This window comes from Solenopsis invicta, chromosome 14 (genome assembly GCF_016802725.1).
Source record: "Solenopsis invicta isolate M01_SB chromosome 14, UNIL_Sinv_3.0, whole genome shotgun sequence".
Classification (NCBI taxonomy): domain Eukaryota; kingdom Metazoa; phylum Arthropoda; class Insecta; order Hymenoptera; family Formicidae; genus Solenopsis; species Solenopsis invicta.
Genome location: NC_052677.1, coordinates 8,393,750 through 8,413,557, shown reverse-complemented (window position 1 = coordinate 8,413,557; position 19,808 = coordinate 8,393,750). Strand labels below are relative to the sequence as shown.

Sequence of the window (19,808 nt, the reverse complement as noted above, 5' to 3'; positions counted from 1 at the left end):
CCGAGAAAAAAAGCGAACGCTGATCAAACGTTTCTTCGCTTCTTCTCTTCCAGGTCATACGCATATCGTCGAGTATCTCATAGGCATTCCGCAACTATTCAGCAGAAAAGAACGTATCGACGCGCTGGAGTTGCTCGGAGCCACGTACGTGGACAAAAAGAGGGACATGATTGGCGCCCTGCAGTTCTGGAAACGTGCCATGAACGAGCGGTACGTCTCCGTACACACAGTTAATCCGTGACTGATATGCGTGTGAAATGCTTATCTTGTAACTCGTGCTACGTGCTTGATAATTTCGTATAATCTCTGAAGTGATCTTTAAACACGAAACGTAAATTTATAAATATAAAATATAGGTACTTTATTTTTTAATGAATTTTTCAAAATAAATTTGATTTAATTTTGATTTTTGCTCCATTTTTGGTAATGTATTATATACATATATATTTTTTTCTTTTTATCTTTCTGTTTCTCTCTCTCTGTCTCTCTCTCTCTCGCAGATATCGGGGAGACGGACCGGTGATATCAAAACCCGAATCTCCGCCACTCGTAGCCGCTTACGATTTCGCCCGAGAGGTAATCGAACCTGAAGCTTTGGACGATCTGCTAGCAGACCCAGACGAAATGCGCATGCAAGCGCTGGTGATCAGAGAACGAATATTAGGACCGGCTCATCCAGACACTAGTTATTACATTAGATATCGTGGAGCTGTTTATGCGGATGCGGGTAAATTCCGTCGCTGCATCGAACTGTGGAATTATGCTCTCGACATGCAGCAGAGTATGCTGGAACCGTTAAATCCTATGACGCAAAGCTCTCTATTCAGTTTTACTGAACTCTTCAGTTTCATGGTAGGCGAAGAAGGTAGACAAACGACTCGGGGTCGCAGAGTACCACCAGTAAAGAGGGAAGATCTCTTGAGAGTTTTCGAGAAAGCTGTGAGTGCAAAGACGTCATTCGACATATCTCCATTCATCAATATGCGTTTATTTGTTACACTGGAAAAAATTGCTTGCAGGTTAATGAGGTAGCGAAAGGAAAGCAAATGTTAGATAAGATGGGCGATTTGGCGTGCGAGCGTGATTTAACGTTCTTGAATAGAGTCTTCGTTATCACTCTACACTTGGCGTGCTTATTAACGCATGAGACCGGGGAAAAAGGTAGCGAGGAATACAACGTCTTACACAAAGAGCTCTATAAGTTAATTCGAATAAAAGCCAAAGGCAGACAAGTAAGTGGCAATAATTGACCAATAATAATTGGCAGAATAAAGACGACTATCGATATCTACGCTTCCGATTCTGTGATATATTTTCAGGGCCGCGACGCGCTGCAATTGGTTCACAGCGAGGACGGTGCGCTGGTTGGCAGGTATCCCACATGCAAGTTTCCTTCTTCTTACTTGACCAAAGCTTTACTGAGAGTGGGTGCAGATGTGACTGCCAGAGACAATGACGGCAATACGGCTCTGCACCTTACCGCACTATTAAACTCTTGGCAACCGATCCTATCGATTGATCTACTCGACGCCGGCGCGCATCTTGACGCGGTAAATAACGACGGCAAGACGTTCCAGATGCTGTTGTGTAATAAGGAGCGTTACGATTCGATTTGTCCACTGAGATATACCACGCTCGCTTGTCTGGCCGCGCGAGTAGTCAAAAAGACGCAGAAAATGAGCAAAGTGCCCGCACACCTCCGCGCTTTCGTCGAGATGCATTAGTAATGTCACGATGAGACACCGCCAGTGAATTGCCGTCGCAGCACACCTTACTCTAATCGAGAAAGTGTGACGATTAGCAGTGATGATAATTCAGGCGTTAACTCTGGTTCATAATTCATTCTAGCATCGATATATTCACCTTCTTGTACAGGGTTTCAAAATCGCTCTGATTTCTGGATGTCTTTAGTTTATTTTATTTTTTAAAGCTCCTATGTAGTCGGCCGAGAACTTCGCATTGATCATGGCGATGTATGATGTATCGTAGAAAAATTAGAATTGGCGTAAAAAGTGACGTGTTGATAATGAAATTTTGTCTTGTATGTCATTTCATTGATTATTATGTACTTTGTTGCGAAAATGTAACCTATCTGGTGTTTACCAAATTTGTAAAAATGGCTCGCAAGTAAAGTTATCTTTGAATTTTATATGTAAAAGCATATTTGTCACTTCTTTCAATAGCTGTCCGTGTGTTTTCCTGCCTAAATAGACTTCACTTCACGTGTTTTTTACGACTATTAACCGACTGTCGAGCAAAGGAAAAGCAGAGTTGAGGTCCATTTTTGCAAGTGTTTTAAAGCTATCTAATTATTATTATTTTTAATTCTCTTTATTTACAAATAGAACGCAAAACATTTTTACGTATAATTTCAATCTGACATCACGATTTCAATATGATCGCGACGATTACTGAGGAGTCTTAATGTGGGTGATTTTGAGATATCCTGTACATAGTATATCCGTATATCTGTAGAACAGAGATAAAAAGGTTGTGTTTCCAGGAAGCATAAGCGTTCTGATTGACGATGTAATACGAAGCGCACACGTAATCTTTTGACAGCTTCTCTCATAATATAAAACATGTTTCGCAATAAGATTTTCGCAAACAAAAAATATCTTCTTTATTTGAGTTGACAATTTTCTTTTTACGCTTCGTATTTAATTTATTCAATCTAAAGAAAACTCTAAATATATGTGTCTTTAAAGATTGCTGAAATTATATTTCGCTATTAAAAGTGTTATATTCAATAAAACGGAATAGTGTACCCTTTACTTATGTACATACATATATATTTTTTAATACAATTATGATAATTGATAAAATATCTATTTTCATAAAAAGAATTTAAAAAAATTAAAAAATTTAATACAGGGACCCTTATTATTTAAAAATTAATTGGCGCGTTTCTATTTAAAATTTATCACTGAGTATCTTTAACCTCTTGCTTGCCATTGTTTTTGTTAGATTGATATTAATAAATATGATATATTTTGATAGATCTCTTTGGTATCGATGTGCGATGATACGAAAGAGAGGCTTTTGAATCTTAATGAATGAGCTAGGCAAGTAAGCATCGGTAGCCATCGATAAGGTGATAACGTAGACATTGTGATCTTATTATTGCGAATTTTGGCTAATTAAAGGCCTTTCCCTTATACATAAACCCCATGCAAGCCATATTACACACACACATGCACACACAACATAGTGACAAATATGTACATGTGTATGTATACACATACATACATACATATTATGTTGGTAAAGTTAAGTAACAAATGTATGTTGAATTCAAGTGTGTTATCTTAGAAAAGTGACTTTTTACCTTGCTGTATAAACAAATAAAGAAAGAAACATGAATTTGTAATGAAGTTTTCTGTCATTGTGTGAACAGTGAATGTAATTCTAGTCTTAGCATAAAAAAAATTCGTTTCGTAATATTTTGTGTATGTATAAAATTTTGTTTCAACATGCTTCGAGGCTGTATCACGCAAATTGCTTGAGATTGAGCTGACTGATATCCCAGCGCGAGCAACGGCGATCGAAATTGATTCATTTACGCAATTTATGAAATTCTGCGTCTTTGCATCTTTATTTCAAATGTGATAATCCATGTACACAATAGGCTATAGAAAAAAAGAGACGCGTCGCTATATAATCTATATACAAGTACATACAATACATATAAACGGGCGTGTGATGCTTAAGGTGCCTTTTTTTAGAAATGTTGAACGATACACTCTTTGCGCGTTAAAAGTGAACACACGATTATCGCAGTACTGTTTGTTAAAACTAATTTACATGAATTACTTATTACCCGTATTTACCATATTACTGCAATTTTATATATCACAATTTTACATGTTTCGTTTAAAATGGCGCAGCGATCCCGTTATTGGCACATTTATGCGCGTCTGAACTATTAATTGCACCATTACGATCGCGCATTACGATTCTCTACGAATATATCAAACCTTACACTTACCCCCGCGTACCGAAATTTTATAATGTATAGGTAAACGAAAAGAAATATAGATATAATTAAAAGCACGAATTGACGATTCGTCCTTTTTTTTATTTCACGCGCGACTCGCCATTTCACAAGACTCAACACATCGTACGTGATAGCTTCCCTGGAAGAAAAATATTTGCGTAAAATGACTGTTTATCAGTTGTCAAAACTTACCTGGCATCGTCACATTTATTGGGATAGACGTTTTCTCGATCGTGACCTGAAAATAATCAATAATATCCACATTGTATCTATGGCCCAGTGTAATAAAAATATTCCTTATACGATAATCTCTATATAATGTATTATCTCATTTTATATATCTCACTAGAAGGGAAAATGCTTCTCGTTTTTACATAACAAGAGATATTAAACGTCGTTGTGTAAATCGCATAAATATATTACAAAAGAGAGTAAAAGTTTCTTGGCCTAAAATCGATGGAACTGTTAAGTGCGGAAAGACACCGATTCTCGAGGAATAATATAAATAACAATGACGACAAATCTTGTATCAGAGTCCTAACGTTATGTCAATAACAAAAAAAAAAAGGATAATACCGCATCTTCTTCCGAACATGTGAGAATTTATTCAGGCGATTTATTCGAACGAAAGGAGGATCGCTCGCTAAGAATGCGCTACGTGTGCGCATTTTTTATCGTCGATCGTATAGGTCTCGACGAACACTTACCATAAAAGTATACATTAATAAAGTTCTAGAAAAAAAAAAAAAATACAAAATCTCGCATACGATACAGATCGAAGGAGATTAATCACAAAGCGAGTACTTCGGAATGGATATAAAATATCATTGGCGCGCATAGAAGATTTCGCCGTCCTTGATTAACAGTTCTACACACAGGATCGACCACACCATATTAAAGACGATGAAAATCACCCCGTGTTAACCATTCCTCTTTGTCGGTCACCTTTCTTTAAAAAATCCATCGATACGTCCCGAATCTCATCGACAATAAAGATCGCTAAAAATTATCGGAGATGAAGAATACACTTCGTATGATAACACCACACACGCATAGATAAACTCGTGTGAATGTTGTTTTTAAATTCTCGTTATTAATGAGACAGAACAAGTAGTTATGCCAATCGGGGCCAGATATCGTCAATCGTCTCTCTTCTCGGGAATCCATCCTCGGAGAAAATCAGGGAAGAAAATCATCTGAAAAAGTATCTCACCTGCGAGCACGAACAAGCACCTTCCTCCCCATTGCGCAGATTACTCTGACGTCCCAATTGTATGGAAGATAATCGGAGAAGTGATCTGTATTCTTTTTAAGATTTCTTTTTTTTTATCAATAAACCGAATGGATTGATACATCTGCTTAAATGCAACTTGTTTTTGATAACATTAACCATAACAGGAGAATTAGCATATCAGGAAGTTAATCGTACCATTTTTTAAACGCGTTATATCACATGCTAAACTCACTTGACAAGATTCATCCGAACCGACATAAGAGTGGCTGCTTAAAAAAAATAAAAAAAAAGACAATAAAATTTTCACACAACAGCACAGAAATAAAACACAACGACCAACATGGTTTTTTTATAGTCAAAACGGATTTGGATTTTATTCAATCACTGTTATGAGATTGGTGGTTATACAAGAGTGTTATACAATGCACAGAATGTTCCTCGAGATCTACATAGCGAGAGGAGAGTTATGTTTACCAAAAAATAATATCTCGAAAACACAAAATGCAATTTGTCCATTGTACCTGAAGCAATCAAGTTCGCGTTTTTGTGAAGAATGAAAAAAATTAAACAGAGACATTATTCGATGCCGCGAGAAGCGATTTACTTTTTGGTAAACATATTACGGTGCATAAAACGCAGAATTTAGCCGAATCTAGATCATCCGATGTACGTTCGCCGAGGTTTCGAAGCGAATTTGAAGTGAACTGAGAGGGGATCTTCCTAAAAGTGACAGACTACAGCAATTTTTCATATGCTTCATTTAAGATCGTTAAATTATTTTTTTACAAAGATGCAACACAGGACGTACGTTAGTACACGACAAAAAAAAAACATAAAATAATAATAATAAACGATCGCGTAGAAATCGTGATGACAAAACGCTGTTCCCCTGTCAAACACCACACGTGCTTTTTCTTACGCATAAGAAAGTGCGGACGATGCGACGAGAATCCAACACATACAATCCACGATAGCATAAAATAAGATTTTAAACGAGCAGATAGATTTTACCTCGATAAAGCCGCAGGCCGGAAATCTAATTCGAGCGAGTTTACAACGTTAAAAAGTTTTCATGAACGAAAGATTAATCTCTATCCCTCGATGGACTCAACTGCGAATTGAGCAGAGCGTCACGTTAGATCGGAATGATGGAGAACCGATCGATCTCTCGTCATGATAACTAAGAAGTTAAAAACTTACAGACTACTGAATCGCTAATTACTGTAAAAAACCTGTAAATAGTGAATAACCTACACACTGAAAAGAAACCTACTGACTTACAGTAAGATCATCGTGTGAAACCTAAAGCTAAACAACTAAACTATAGTTACGATCGCTAGAAAAAAAGACTGATTTAAGAAGTGAACAATTAGTAGACTTCCACTGTAAAAAGGAACGATAATCTGGTGGTAAACAGAATTGAAAGTTTAAAGGGGATAAAGAGAAAGAGAGGGCGTCACGGAGAGTGATCGTTACGACCGTTTCAACGTTGAGTAGCCATCATACAAACTTGCTAACGACTTGCTGATCTTCCAAAGACAGATACTTGTCATTCATTGTCCTAAGCTCTGCCAGACAATTAGGATGAATTTCGAGTATTGTCATCAGGAGTGGAATCCTGCAGACGACACATAAACACCCAGCTTCCTCACGCTGCGTCAACAAGTTATGGTTAAGCATAAATATTACGGCGATATAATCTTTTTTATCAACATTACCTTGAGTCCCTCGAGGCTACTCTTCAGTTTTTAGTACAGACGCACGTCAATCGTTCTGCCGTCGATGCGCGATCGATTCATCATAGCTAATCACGAGCATTAAGGAAAATTCGTATGTACAACATAAACTTTTCTTTACGTAATTATGCATAGAGCACAACATAAAATTAGCATACAGATGACAATTATAATTGATTATAATGTCATCTCTCTTTTCTCCAATTACAAATTTCATAATTAATCCAGGAAAAAGAAAAAGAGAAAGAAAATAGTTTCAAGATTTTCGACAAATTGTTTTTAACAAATGTCGGAATGTCTGTCTCACTTTGAAAAGGATACTCACAGCACGCTCAGCATCCCATTCAGATGCGAACCGTACCAAGCCCATATCAGCACCTCTCATTTCTGCAAATTTTACCTCTCCGGCGTCCTGGAACTTGTCACGTAGCATCTGCCACGTGGTGTTTGGAGGTAGCTGTAACAAGAATTGTAATTAAATCTTAAGAGAGCTACTAAAATGTGTGCGTATTAGATAACAGAAGCGAAAGAATACATACGTTGCCTATAAGTATAGTATCTGACATCTGTCTTGAACCGTTGGAGTTCTGTCGATTGCCGCCACCGGTTTGGCCTTGATTTCCAGAAAATCCACCGCCGCCACCGGATACTCGATCGTTGTCTCCCCTGTTGAACCCTCCGTCAAAATCTCTACCGCCGCCACCGAAATTGGAACCGCCGAAGGAATTGTTACCACCAAATCCTATATCGTTGTCCAATTTGGATAATCCGCGCGGCGTGAACGTATTGTTCCCTTGTCCGGCCAAGGAAGCCTGCAGACTGCTCAAACCACCGACACCTCCACCAAAGTTATTCAAGTTTGATGCCAACTCATTTGTCAATGAAGAATTCAGTAGTGAACTAGTAGTGAGATTGGCACCCAAACCAGCGCCAGCGAGACTAGCTTGAAGAGCTGCTGCATTCGTGTTTGATAATGCCGATGCTGCAAACAGGTGGGATCTCATTTAAATTAATTTCGGTGAAATTTAAATTAATTTATGAGAACAGGCACACGCAACTCTCACCTAATTGCGCGGGTACAACATTGTTTAGACCGGCGCCGAAAGCGCCCGCTGCTAAGACCGGTGCCGAGATCGGGTTTACTACTGGCGGATTGTTTGCTTGCACATTGGGAATATTTCTAGCGACATCCAACAGTCTGTTACCACCAGCTCCGAGTCCCATGCCAATTCCTTTCAAACCTGATTTACAAAGTAAATTTATTTATCGAAGCATCAAGTATATTTTCGTCACACAAACTAATGAATGAAGTACCTTCTGGTAATTTAGGCGGCATGTCAGGTTCATTAGCTCTGTCGAGTCTAACGGTCATGCGTCTATCGTACAATTGTTGATTATGCAGCATTGAAATGGCCTGTACTGACTCTACAGGATGATCATACTCCACGACTCCAAAACCTCTCGATTTACCATCCTTGTCTTTCCCCAATTCAACGTGCAATACTTTTCCAGCCAATTTAAAAACTTCAAGCAACTTCTTCTCATCAACCTTATAATCCAGCTGGACAAATAAAGATAGATGGTATATTTTTCCGATGCATACATATCGTTAAGGAACACTCGAGTTATACTCACGTTTGCAACAAAGACTCTCGTGACTAAAGGGCCATTGATACCCAAAGATTCCAAAAATTGCGTACTAAGACCATAAGTGTTGCCGAATTTATTGTCACCTCCGCCGCCTCCACCACCGCCGCCACCTCCACCGCCACCACCGCCGCCACCACCACCGCCACCACCGCCGCCACCACCTCCACCTCCTGTGCCACTAGGTGCAGACATATTTTGTCTTCCACCTCCTTGCGGTCGTGGAGGATCCCTGAATCTGTCATCTCGGTTTCTATCATTGTTACGGCCTGTTGCTAGACGGCCATATTTATCACGCTCTACATCAAAATCCTGTAAAATGAGCACCAATGTTTATAAGTGATTACACAAATAAAAAGATATTTTTATTTTGTTAAATTGAATTAGCTCTATTATTTAAAACATTACGAGTAAAGAATTTCCATGCTTACTTCTTTGACGACAAGCTTCCTCCCTTTGATGTCGTATCGGTGCATCTTTTCCACAGCTATCTTGACAGAGTCTGAATCTTCAAATTCCACTATCCCACATCCTCTAGGCTTATCATTTTCATCTGTGAAAAGCTCTACATGTGCCACCTTGCCAACCTCAGTCCTGAATAGATCTTTGAGATCTTGCCAACGAAAATCATAAGGAATGTTCGAAACGTAAATTCGTCGGTCTGAAGCCTTCCTGCCGACGCGATCGTTTCTCTCTCTGCTGCGATCCCGACTGGCCGAATTTATGCGATTTGGTCTATCTGATCTTCGATTACGATCGCGTTCTCTGCTTCTGTCTCTATCGTCATTGTTCTGTGCCTGATTACTGCAAAATGATACAGTACAATACGTGGGGCATAGGTACCATGCTACGATGCTTTCTAATAATATCCGACATTAAACGCAAATGATATAAATGTTGGTTATGTATGTGAGATAAAATTACATGAACGGAAAGGTTAAGGTTACGGCGGAAATATAAAACACATGTAAATCAATACTCTTGTACGATTACTGGACGCTGAAAAGAGATCAAACGATAAACATCTACCGTTGTCTTTTCATTCTCACCATTACAGTTGCCGCGAGACCCAAAGTCGCGGAACACATCGCGACACGATGACTCCGCGATACTCGAATGGGGGAACTTTGCGATTTGCGATTAATCTGCGGAAACGTATTTGTGGGACATCATACTTACTCTTCCGCCTTAATCATCGTCGGAAGGCAGGTTGGTTGGTTGGTTTCTCGTGATCCTCCGAATTCCAAGCTAGTACAAGCGAGTCGATAAAAGATACATCAAGGGTATACCGAGCGTCCTATAAAATGGCCGACGTCGGAGTAGCCGGAAGTTGCAGCGGCCGGATTTCACTACGTTCATCAATATCACGAATACGTATGAGACAATTTCCAAAAACCTAATTCAAGTTACGCGATTAAAATTCAATTACAATTATAAAATACGCGTCATTGTATAAAATATACACTCGCGGTGAGAATGTGAGAAAGAGTCGAATGCCTTTCTCGATAAGTTTTCGAACGCGCAAATATTGGAAAAAAAAAACAAATGCGAGTGAACCAATCACATTTGAATTATATTTATATTTGACCAAATAATGTCAATTTTGAACAACGTAAAATAATTTTGAGGTTAGTTTAAATTACTCTTTATCTTTTTCTATTTTTTACGGCTAAAAAAAGATAAAGAATAAATTAAATCGAGATTAAAATTGATCTACATTAGTGAAAATGGACACAAGAGATTCGATTAAAGTTGATTTATAATAGCCGTAGCCGTAAGAAATTTACTAATCATAGTCGATGTATAAAAGAATAATCGACTATGATTGGTGAATTTCTTACAGTAACGGCTATTATAAACCAACCCCTACGGATCACACATCAATTTTATGAAAATTACACAAGTAAGCAAATTCATTGATGATATTGATGAATAATATTATGAATATTCTAGTAAATTCGTTCACTTTTCGTAATTTTCTGTTTGATTCGTAACTCAGTCAAACGCAACTGACGACGGTTGAATAAGAGCTTAGCGCTAGTCACTGCTATTGGTGTATTTTTCTAAATTTACCATGGATCTAAAGGTTTAGTCTAATCGCGACAATAATTACCGAGCGCTCACTTAACCGCGTTGCATATAACCAATCAAACTTGAATAGAATCGAACTTTTTCCGTACGGCGGGAGATTTGATTGGGTACCGTGATTATTTTCGTCGCGCACGTCACGTGTGCAAAAGTCAAAATATTAAAATTTGACCAATTAGATAAGTTAAATTTTAATACGTATCGTTTTGATTGGTTAGCCAGATTGAGTTGTTGTTGAGGATAGAAGAAGTGGCGCGAATTGAAAGGGCGCGCGGTGATGGCGCTGCGACCGCGAGAGCGGCGAGAGCATCCGTGCAGTCGATGTTGTGAACCCCTATTACGATCCCGTGGCGCGCCGGCGCATTACAACCTTCTGGTTAGAGTATCCATTTTGATCACATGTGAGTATCTCGAACTGTTCTCGCTTTCGGCTTCGACTAATGGTGTTAATTGTTCGAACGAGTAGCAGAGCATTAAGAATACGCGGGTAAATGTCGGGACGATTTACGTTTGCACGACTGCGACGGTAACGCAATCCGTACGCTGCCAATGTGGCACCTCGCCGCTCTCTCGTGCTCGGCCCATGCTCGCGCTTCGTGATCGCTTCGTCTTCCGCTTGAAATCCGTACGCGACTGCCGGCACGGTGTCCCGACGGGGCCGTCGCGATATACACCTCGCGAACGTACGTCGTGCATGGAACGACCTACGCCGCGATCCGTACGCGATTCTCCCGTATTTGCTTGCGCGACAGATCTTTGGTTAGTCGCACGCGCGCGCTTGCCACCGTCTATCACCGATCTATCTTTATTCTGTGCGCCAACTCCTTGCGGCAACGCGCCGCCACGTGGTCATCCTGTTCGTCCGGGTGTTGTAACCGCACGTTGTCGAAAGTCCGAGTTCTGGTGATTCATCTATCGCGCTCACGTCACCGAATACCGATAGAAACTTGATCCGTCAATATGTGTAGAACGTATAGATATTCCGTAAAAGCGACAATGTTGTTAGAACCGTGTAACTTCTTCGTTCGTTTTTTTTCTCTCGTTAAGAATGACATTAGCCTATTTTACGTCATGCACTTTGTATGTGTATTAACTAATAATTTTCTATTAAATTATGTTAATTTTGGCAATAAATTTAAATAATAGTATATTAAGCTGCTACAATATGAATCGAGATAATTAAATATATGTATTATGTATATATACATCATCGAAAGGAAGATAATTTAATGGAACTACTAGTTAACGAAACTTATTAGTTAGTATGTGTATTAAGTGCATGATGTAAACAAGGCCATTGATATTTTATTTCTAATGTTTATTAGAAATAAGGCTATGTAGTACCTGATTTAGTTTTAAAACTGTTAAAAGTAGTCTTGTCAGTATGTCATTAATAGCATACTTGAAAAAACTAGCAAAATTGTCACTGTACTGTTAGTGCTAATTTTGTAGCATTGTTCCTCAGAAGAGATGAATTTGACTCTTGATCAAATCTAATTGTTAATTTCAAAATTTATATTTATGTTTCATATAGATATCCATCAAACAACAATGGCAGATATCGAGGATACTCATTTTGAGACTGGGGATTCAGGCGCCTCTGTGACATACCCTATGCAGTGCTCAGCACTGCGCAAAAATGGCTTCGTCATGTTAAAATCGCGCCCATGCAAGATTGTAGAAATGTCAACTTCTAAGACTGGTAAACATGGTCATGCCAAGGTTCACTTAGTAGGTATTGACATATTTACTTCCAAGAAATACGAGGATATCTGCCCCTCCACACACAATATGGATGTGCCGTTTGTTAAGCGGGAAGATTATCAGGTAAAGTTACTCTTTGTCTCAATTTTTTACATATAACAAACTAAACTATTGTTGGTATACATAAGATTGCTCTTCTATACTTGTATAATTCTATTTATTCTTTAGACTATTGAGAACAATTTTTTTTATTTTTACATTTATAAATATAACTTATTGTTATTTGCTGTTTTATAATCTTAATAACTTAAACTTTGATGATAATATTGCAAAGAAAAGTGGCTTGCTCAAAGTCCATTTAAAAATTTTATTTATTTGTGACATAGCATTTCTACCAAATTTTGAAAAATCTTGTTTTGTAACAGCTTACAGATATATCTGACGACGGCTATCTCTGTCTGATGGCTGATAATGGAGAGCTGCGCGAAGATCTCAAGATACCTGATGGTGATTTGGGAACACAATTGCGTGCTGACTTTGAATCTGGAAAAGAGTTACTTGTAAGTATGCTTTTATATTACATATACATATATATATGTGTATATATTAGGTCATTAAATATGAAACTTTACACACGCGCGCGCGTGTGTGTGTGGGTAAAGTTTTATACTTCATGACCCAATATATTTAAATACATGCACAATTTTTTATATATTTATATATATATATATATATATATATATATATCAGTAAAATATGAAATGTTGGTTAACATTTTTGTATATATCATATATACAAATTGCAATATTATAATAGTAAAAAATATAAATTTATATAATCTATAATTTTCCTGTTAATAACAAGTGCTGTGCCAATTATTTATTAATTTGTGTAGTTATATAGTTTTATTATAGTTTGTAAAAACTTTGAAGTAAAGTAACATTTTCATCATTTGTGTTATTTACTAATTTTTTAATAAATGGTTTTGACTAATTTTAACATATTTTTTAAATTTTAACCTTTTATTTTTTCTATCAGTATAAATATTATATTTTAGAAATTAATATCTACTTGTAAAGTTCCTTTCTTCAATTGATGATGCATTATTTTAAAGGAAAATTATCTCTAACAATTTTACATTAAAAAATATTTTATACTCTATAAATCTGTTATAATTTTTTTAGTGCACTGTACTGAAGGCATGCGGTGAAGAGGTAGTAATCGCCGTCAAAAATAACACCTCCCTTGACAAATAATTGTGTTCAGCCCGACGATTACGATGACAGAAGCCCAACATACATTCGAGCAGAAACCACCCGCTTAGCCAATCAATCAACACCTTTACTATTGGTCAAACAGGATAAACAACAATAATATAACCAAAAAATCTAGAGGAAGATGATGAAGAGAGTGAAAGAGCGAAAGAGAGGAAGTGAGAGAGAGAGAGAGAGAGAGAGAGAGAGAGAGAGAGAGAGAGAGAGAGAAAGAGAAAAAGTGTGTCTGAGAGAGAGAGAAAGGGAATAGAAAACATGAGAGGGAGAAGGGGAAGAAAGTAAAACGGGCTAGCAGTTCCACGTAACAACAGCAACGCGCCAATGCGAAAAACGACTTTTATCGAAATAATATCCGCTTTACTTAATTATTTTATTCAACAATATTTAAAAGAAACAATTCTGGAAAAGCGAAAACTGGGTATGCGTAATATTATATACACTTCTACATATACACCTATGGTTAACAGACACGTGCGCACACATACACACATACAGATACACTTGCGCGTATACCTAAGCAATTACACACGCGTTGTTTGTTATATAAGAAAGTGGCGGCAACTTTTTAGCAGAAAGTTGATTGGGAAATAAAAACTGAGAAAGCCTTGAGACACATCCTGGACCTTTTTTTTTTAAGAATAGAGAGAAAGAAATTATTTACAACAGCTTTGTAACTTATTACATTTATGTGTGTGAGTGCGAGAGAGAGAGTGTGAGAGAGAAAAAGAAAAAGAGAGTACATGAGAGAATGCGAGAGATAAAAAAAGAAAATTGTTGGAGACCAATATGAAGAGGTCGTGGGAAAAGGACCTTAGAGTCCTTAAGCGCGCGCGCGCGGAACAATTTTTCATGGGATGCTAGCGATGCCCGACACGAAGCAGCTCACTTCAAGCATCTTTCCTGTAATGATCGATAAGACTGGAGTTTCGCTATATGGAATTTCTATAGTATGCTAAAAGTTTCCTTTTTATAAAAAGAACTCGAGTTCTCGAGATTTTTAGGTCTAATCTAGCTTAAACTTTAAAATTGAAATTTATGTAGTTTGAATATCTAAAAAGAGAAAGAGTCAAGAACTTAAAAACTGTAACTTTAGAAGTTTGCTGATTCGGAAGTAGAACATCTAGTATATTTGAAGTCTTAAATATCCTAGGATTCATAATTTCAAAATTAAAACTCTAATATTATAATTTTGGGAAATCTAAATGAGAAATCTGCAACATTTATAAAATTAAAGCTTGATTTTTATATTGATATTTGAGAAAACTTATAGATTTCGACAATGAAATTCTAAATTCGGAATCTATAAATTTGTTTTTGAATCTTTAGGCATGTAAGCATGTTGTCATTTGTTAAGGATGGCAAAGTGCAGAAGCTTTGAGGAGAACAGTTATAAAAGGCAAAGTATACAAAGATTTGAAAAACGCTCAAAATTATGATATAAATGAGTCGGTGTACGATTTAGACCTTTAAATCCAGGAACTTCAAGTTCTTGAGGATCACACAAAATAACATTTCGCGCGCTTTAAGATGGCTGGTGCGGCGCGATGCAATATCGCGTCACGTTCAGAGACTGTAATTGGCTTACGAATGCTCAGACTTTATTACATTTTGTTGTAATATCTCGTTTTAATAAACATTTTTCAGAACAGGTTACACAAACCGCCTTCAATCAATAAGATAACTTTTAATTAGACTATGTAACGTTAGAACAGAGATTATAATTAGATAAAGTGAGAAGGGAGAGCCGCGAGTGGAAGATCCTTGTGTGAACTTGCAAAGTGTGCGTGAAGAAAATTTTTTTCCTTACATCCTTTCCATCTCGTGACATCGTTTGTATAAAAAAAAAAAAATTGTTCCGAAAGTGCAGTCTGAATGATTAGGAATAATTATAAGCAGATAATTAACTACAAGAGTGTAATCACAGTTATCATTGGAAGGTATACGTTTTTTCTCCCTCATGGAACTCTGTGACTTTGAATTTGCTCGATTTGGTGTCCTCGCGATAAAATTCGCATCTTGTTTTTCTGTAAAAGAATTATCTTCAATACGACACAGTGTTCTAGAGATCTCAAGTTTTTATTTTTTATGTACATTAAAACATTCAGATTGCTTATATAACTTGCTGCGAGAACTTGGCATCACCGAACCTCATTAGGATCGTCGTTTCAAAATATGCTCCTAGCGATTAAATGTCCTTTAACACTCAAAAGTTCCTTTACGTAACAAATAAATACGAAGACCCCAAATCGCCAAATATATGTATATGTAAATTCCGATATATCTAACAATTATTATCCTTACATCCCTCCTAAGAGCTATATATCTTATAAGAGCTTGTTTTTAAATTCTTTACTCGGTAAAAAAGGGTAACCGCGAAACAACGCGCCTTCCTTGATGACTTTGATTTTTGCGACGATATTAAAATCGAAATACTTATCTATTATAATCGAAATAAACAAAATAACGTCTAATTAATTAAATACTGTAATCTATGTGTGCTATGTTGGACCAGACTCACAATTCTTTCGATTGTTAATTATAATCGAAAGAGAGAAGGTATCAATATACATATGAGAAAAAAATAGCATAGAAGTACTGGAAGAAAATATTCACAGGAGCGACATGGTGATGTCTTTTTTTTAGTCCTTTCTTAGACTGACTCGCCCGCACACTGCCATCATTCGGAATTTGCAAAAAAAGTGTTAAATTACGTTATTAAGTTAATTCATATAATAGTATAATTACGAAAGAAATAAGGATAATAGTATCGGTGGTGTAATTCAAGTGTAAAAAAGGCACTAACATAAAAATCGCTTTTCTTTTCATCTTATGTACTTACGAATTCCATTCGATATTTTTTTTTGTGTATCTCTGTTACAAGAGATAATCTAATGCGCTCATGGATCATATAGAATATGTGAGATTCTCAATATGTACAATTGCGCAGTCGTTTACAAGGGTTCAAGGATTTGTAGTACCAAGAGTCTTCGGTATTCACGTCATCTCGCGTAAAAAGATTCAAGAAAATAAAAAGTTTCAAGAATAAGAATAAGAGGATATTTAACAATTGTTGCAAATCTTTCAAAGTGCAAGATTCGTGGTACTGGCGATCTTTGATATCCCGATAACGTTGTCAGTCCAAGGATCTGTAGTATCAAAGATCCATGCATATTAGAACACGCTGGAAATGTATACGGAATATGTGTAAGAGAAGCACCGATAATAAAAATCCGCGATGTCAGGGATCTGCAGCTCTTTCGAGGATCTATGGTACCAGCAGATTTTTGTACTCGTGAAATTTAATACAAACGAATAAAGTTTAATTTGAAAACTTTTATTTGCGTATTATATATGGATTCATTATTAACAAATGCAAAATGCAACCGCTCCTTTTGGACCTTCACTTAAATAAAACATTTTATAACCTGTCCCTCTGAGAGGGCAGATTAGCTATGTCTTAGATTTAATTTTAAATAGCCTAGACAGCTTTATCCTTCAATATTCAAATGTGACATAAAATTTTTTGAATTTGCCAATTGCTCGTATCTAAATAATTTTAATACAAATGTTAAGAATTTTTAATTTGTGTTTTAATTTTCAAAAAGTTTTCATTTGCGAGAACAAATTTTTTATACAATGCGACAGTCCTTTTACAACTTTTACGCAAACCGTTTTACATTGTTTTCAAGCGTTAAATTACACGCTTTTAAATTTAACCCTAAACAGTATAAGCGAAATATTAATACTTTCCAAACATTACAAAAATGTTATGAATATATTACGGTTTTACAATTATTATTTATCAAACTTAATACAAACAAAAAGAGAAAATTGTTGAATGTAGTTTCTTTTCGACACAATAAGCGTCAACTATATTATTATAATAATTTACTCTCTTTTGCATTTTACATTGTTCTTTATCTAATTTACCGTTCTAAAACGCGTTGCACCTTTCCCACATATTTACAATAAACTCTATTTCATTCTAAATTAAACAAAGTATTTCATACTGTTTAGGTTTAATCAACGCGTTCGTGATTGATTCGTATTTCTTTAGGGCAACGAAGTACAGTAATAAGTATCATTTTCGATAATATAGACAATGATTTGAAGGATTTTACGAGTTCTATAGATACGGTCTGACCTTGGGAAAAGGCCCAAGTTGCAGCATTTAAAATTTCCCAAAAGTCCAACAAGATGTTAAATCTTATCGGGAAAGAACTCGAAGAACGCCGTAAAAATTGAGAACTTTTAAGAATCCAAAGTTCCACGGATTCTAAAAATATTGACACCTATAAAAATCGCAAAAGATCCCAAGCAAGATAAAAGGATCGAAAAAAATATCATGAAATCTATTCGTAATCGTAATCGAAACTTTCCTGCTCTTCGCAAGATCAATTGTTAGCGTTTCGCCTCTGCAACGCCGCTGCGAGATCTTGCCTGAGCGCAGCCTGCTGTCTCTGATCGGCTAAAGATTGCACCGATCGTAATCCGTTGACAATGTCCTTTGTTTTGCCGAAATAGATCTCATTTAATGTATTACGAATCTTGTTCTCCATGTCCTCTACCATTCTGCCAATATTAGCGATATGAGGAGACGTTTCGCTGATCTGAGCGTCTTGTTCCACCTGCGATTATAAGCAAAATGTAAATAAGATTTTTTTAAATTTAATCTGTCAAAATGTAAATTAAATTTTAAGCTAAATCAATGGAGGTAGAAGTAAAAATTTCATTGAAAAATTTACCTGACGTGTCAGACTGCCACCCAAGTTCATTGTACCAGAGCCATGCTTGTTGGTCTGTAGCCACAGCATAGCCGTTGATGTGAGTTTATAGTGAGCGGTACGACCAGTTGATTTTTCCTGCACCTCTACCACATGTATCGAGTCCCAACATCCTTTGATCTTCTTGGAACCGTCACCAGCCTTCTTGATGAGAATTACCGCTGCAAAGCCATGATCCAAGTCCCACAAGTACACCGATGAGACTCCACCTTCGAAATAGAGCTCTCGATATTGATCAAAGGCATGGTTGGCATCTATTTCCAGCTTCCTCAATCGCTCAGAAGGCATTGAGCCATCCTCTAACGGTGGATCGTAAGTGTTACTCCAAGGAGACCTGTAAACCACTCTGTGTTTCTACTACGAGACAAACTATCTTCCTCTTTTGTATCATACAACAATGTATCTAATTTCTTTTTTTTCTTTTAGAGAAAAATCAAACCTGTATGAATCTCCGTCTCTATTGTAATCGCACAACAGATAATCTTTGCCAGATTCCTTATCCTTAGCAATCTTTAACGGTTGATCTACAGAGGACAATAGATCCTCACATAGCGAAGGAACCAAGTCGATCAGGTCGCTGAGATTTTTTTCGATTTGCTGCGGAGGTAATCTCCGCATCAGATCTAGCGCACAGTCCATTTGCTGTTCTGTCTGAAATGTATACGTGTAATATAGAAGTAGGAGTATACAATTTATGTATTTACAACGTTGCTAATCGTCTTCAATCCTTTCTTTGAAAAACTGCAACTCCGAGCGCGAGTGAAGAGAGGATAAAACTAATTTTCAAGTATCTGAACAGTTCCTGGAATTATTTATTTACAAGCGCACGCGTTAACAACGGGACAATAAACGATGGACGAAACATGAAGGCTGGAATGTCTTACCATACTGCCGCTATTTAAATTGGTTATAGGCCGACGAGCATCAAAATCTTATTGGCCGATGTCGACAATGAGATAAACGTAAAATGTATTTTTTTTTATTAGCCACTACCTCGCTAGGATCGTCTCAAAAATAAACGAGACGGGCATTGAAAGGGTGTGTCGTGGTGCGAGCAGCGATTGGTTTGTCGCGCTCACGTCGCTCGCTACCTGTCTCCGATTTCCGAATTGCTCCGAATCGCCCCTCCGAAAGGAGCGAGGTTAACCGTTCGCGTCGTAGCTCGCAGGCTAGCCAAGCTCATGATGAAAAAATAAAAGGTGAGCTATTTCCCTGTAAGGTAAGTTCCAAAATTCTACTCGATGGGTAGAGTAACTTTGAGTGACCAATCAGAATAAAGGAATCTTGAGATTTCTTGAGACTTCTTCATTTTGATTGGTCACTCAAAGTTACTCTATCCGACGA

General features: G+C 37.1%; 4 protein-coding genes across 11 annotated transcripts in view; 2 read left to right on the top strand and 2 right to left on the bottom strand.

Moving 5' to 3' along the window:
• LOC105194484 (protein fem-1 homolog CG6966) overlaps positions 1 to 3,363 on the top strand; it is a 33,748-nt gene extending 30,385 nt beyond the window's left edge. For all 4 annotated transcript variants that reach the window (XM_011159411.3, XM_011159412.3, XM_026136666.2 and 1 more), the window contains exons 5-8: positions 54 to 210; positions 501 to 939; positions 1,020 to 1,232; positions 1,320 to 3,363. In XM_011159411.3, coding sequence (XP_011157713.1) covers positions 54 to 210; positions 501 to 939; positions 1,020 to 1,232; positions 1,320 to 1,724 — 1,214 coding nt within the window. In that variant the 3' untranslated portion in view covers positions 1,725 to 3,363. The remainder of the gene's footprint in view (positions 1 to 53; positions 211 to 500; positions 940 to 1,019; positions 1,233 to 1,319) is intronic.
• Positions 3,364 to 3,571: 208 nt separating this feature from the next.
• LOC105194486 (myelin expression factor 2) lies at positions 3,572 to 9,954 on the bottom strand. Of its 3 annotated transcripts, none has more exons than XM_011159416.3 (9): positions 9,794 to 9,954; positions 9,046 to 9,418; positions 8,603 to 8,926; positions 8,282 to 8,528; positions 8,032 to 8,208; positions 7,507 to 7,949; positions 7,289 to 7,424; positions 6,950 to 7,035; positions 3,572 to 4,235 (listed from the first exon to the last, which is right to left on the bottom strand). In XM_011159416.3, exons 1-8 carry the CDS (start codon positions 9,808 to 9,810, stop codon positions 6,980 to 6,982), a joined length of 1,773 nt encoding a protein of 590 aa, XP_011157718.1. In that variant the 5' UTR covers positions 9,811 to 9,954; the 3' UTR covers positions 3,572 to 4,235; positions 6,950 to 6,979. The 3 variants fall into 3 exon arrangements, with proteins under 3 accessions (XP_011157718.1, XP_011157717.1, XP_011157720.1); XM_011159415.3 differs by having other exon boundaries at positions 4,040 to 6,884; XM_011159418.2 differs by having other exon boundaries at positions 4,040 to 6,884; positions 7,507 to 7,922.
• A 1,022-nt stretch (positions 9,955 to 10,976) lies between these two features.
• LOC105194488 (eukaryotic translation initiation factor 5A) lies at positions 10,977 to 15,954 on the top strand. Of its 2 annotated transcripts, none has more exons than XM_011159419.3 (4): positions 10,977 to 11,103; positions 12,237 to 12,529; positions 12,832 to 12,966; positions 13,591 to 15,954. In XM_011159419.3, exons 1-4 carry the CDS (start codon positions 10,980 to 10,982, stop codon positions 13,660 to 13,662), a joined length of 624 nt encoding a protein of 207 aa, XP_011157721.3. In that variant the 5' UTR covers positions 10,977 to 10,979; the 3' UTR covers positions 13,663 to 15,954. The 2 variants fall into 2 exon arrangements, with proteins under 2 accessions (XP_011157721.3, XP_011157723.1); XM_011159421.3 differs by having other exon boundaries at positions 11,070 to 11,189.
• Positions 15,955 to 16,998: 1,044 nt separating this feature from the next.
• Positions 16,999 to 19,625, bottom strand: LOC105194489 (F-actin-capping protein subunit beta). 2 transcript variants are annotated; one of them, XM_039457328.1, is made up of 4 exons: positions 19,349 to 19,625; positions 18,904 to 19,266; positions 18,426 to 18,798; positions 16,999 to 18,308 (listed from the first exon to the last, which is right to left on the bottom strand). In XM_039457328.1, the coding sequence occupies exons 2-4, from the start codon at positions 19,101 to 19,103 to the stop codon at positions 18,075 to 18,077; spliced, it is 807 nt and encodes a 268-aa protein (XP_039313262.1). In that variant the 5' UTR covers positions 19,104 to 19,266; positions 19,349 to 19,625; the 3' UTR covers positions 16,999 to 18,074. The 2 variants fall into 2 exon arrangements, with proteins under 2 accessions (XP_039313262.1, XP_011157724.1); XM_011159422.3 differs by having other exon boundaries at positions 18,904 to 19,115; positions 19,349 to 19,624.
• Between the last annotated feature and the right edge of the window lie 183 nt (positions 19,626 to 19,808).